Genomic DNA, 1,908 nt, shown 5'->3' with positions numbered 1-1,908 from the left:
CTGCTTGGAGTACACCTCAGTTTCCTTATTTGCATAAGCACATGTGGTTCCTTCGAGAATTAAATCAATTAATACATGTAAATCAATTAAAACAGTTACTGACCCTGAAGTATTCATGACACTTTAGAGGGGCCTGAAAGCCTTATATTTGCTTCTACCAACGCAGCTAAAACAAATAATAATTTTCAATGGTATACTGATTGTGGAGGCTCCCCTAGCCACAGAAAAGGTTTTGCCAACAGTTAAGAAATCCAACTCCTTCCCTTCCTGAAAATTTTGACCAACCACACAGACATTGAAATCGACCGTATTATGAAGGACAAACTAGCCTTCACTTTTCCACTCATGGAGAGAGCTCTATTTCCCCTTTTGTAAAGTGAGGGCATAATCTTGCATATTTTGCATTTACTTATCTTTATTCTTCCTTTCCCAACTTATTCCAAATACCCAAATCAAATCTTTCTATGTGTGTAATTTATGTGTATTATATTAGCCAAATTTATAATAGCAAAAATATTTTCTAGTTATGTATTAGATAGAGTTAATAATTACAATACTTTTGGATATGGGGGCCCTAATGGGAGGGCACAACACTGAGATTCTGATAATCCACCATAAATCTCCATTCATTTTGTAAATTTAAGGGCAGGCAAAACTTTGCTGTGTCTTTGTATGTTTAGAAGTCCAGCTACATGGAGTTTATTTAAACTAAGCGCAAAAGGTCATAATGTTTTCATGCAATACATATTTGGTTCTTTAAAAACAACTGTGACAAATAACAGAAAGAATTCCAGAATGCTACACTTGTGATCTATACAAAACACCAACATTTTGAACTGTACATAATTAAAGAAATGTCTCAAACACATTGCAATACTGTACTGCATGTACTATATAGTACATAGAAGCATGCCTTAGGTGGGCATAGGAATGCAGTTTAAAAAAGGAAAAGAAATATCACATTGTAGCTACTCAATTTCTTCAAAATCACTGAGCAGGAAAAGCAACATTGAACTTCCACAACGTCTATACAGTACCCAGACTTAAATCAAGACTCTCTTCCTCTATTTTTGGTAAACAACTGCATGGTAAACTTAGATGACTTTTCTCCCTGGATTTTACCTGGTAGTGGCCTTTTATTTTATTTTATTTTATTTTATTTTATTTTATTTTATTTATTTTTATTTAAAAGAGGGCAGGTTTGGCACCTTTATAATGATGTCATCAATGTTAATATCTCTTGGGATCTCGGGAAGATTCATATTCTTCACAACTAATACAGTACAGGCTGGAGCTCCCACTAAGCCAGCCACAGATTTCTCCAGTTTATTTTGTGCATCAATCTGTGTAACAGTCTCATTCATGTTGGTCTCCAATACCACTCCCCCATCACCCTTTCTGCAGGAATATTGTGAACCTTGTCTACATGAAAACTTAAATCCAGCTCACAGAAATTTTCAAAATATTTGTCTAATGTTTCCATAAATAGTTGAATTAGATCTAAAATGACAAGTTCACCTTCTGAAAAATCCACACAGAAGACAACATATAATGTTGCATAATAGCTATAAATCAGTTTGTTGTCAGATCCTCCAATTAACAATTCTCTTTCTAGGAAATTACAAACATTTTCATTGCTCTTAGATACCAAATGGAATGTGTCCCTGATGATTTGCTCCGGTGTATCTTCACCGTAGGGCTGGTAGAACTTGGTAAGCCACTGCTTCCCATAGTTATTGAAGCTGAGGATCACCTTGATCATGGCTGAGCTGGACGACTTGGTGGGTGCTGGGGGCCAGGGCAGGGGTGGGTACACAAGCCTTGCTTCAGGATCTTGACGGTAATCCTTCCAAAATTTGGTTGTTAAATGGAGAAGTCATGGGAATAGCAGCCCCTTTCTCTAAATAG

General features: G+C 36.3%; 1 protein-coding gene across 1 annotated transcript; it reads right to left on the bottom strand.

The window, feature by feature from the left end:
* Positions 1-1,181: 1,181 nt before the first annotated feature.
* LOC128773747 (AP-3 complex subunit sigma-1-like) lies at positions 1,182-1,867 on the bottom strand. Its single transcript, XM_053891230.1, is given in 2 exon segments — positions 1,182-1,390; positions 1,393-1,867. Coding segments are annotated over 2 exon segments (579 nt in total). The 5' UTR covers positions 1,763-1,867.
* Between the last annotated feature and the right edge of the window lie 41 nt (positions 1,868-1,908).

Source organism: Panthera pardus, unplaced genomic scaffold (genome assembly GCF_024362965.1).
Source record: "Panthera pardus isolate Hobbes unplaced genomic scaffold, ASM2436296v1 HiC_scaffold_266, whole genome shotgun sequence".
Taxonomy (NCBI): domain Eukaryota; kingdom Metazoa; phylum Chordata; class Mammalia; order Carnivora; family Felidae; genus Panthera; species Panthera pardus.
This window is presented reverse-complemented; position numbering and strand designations above follow the sequence as displayed.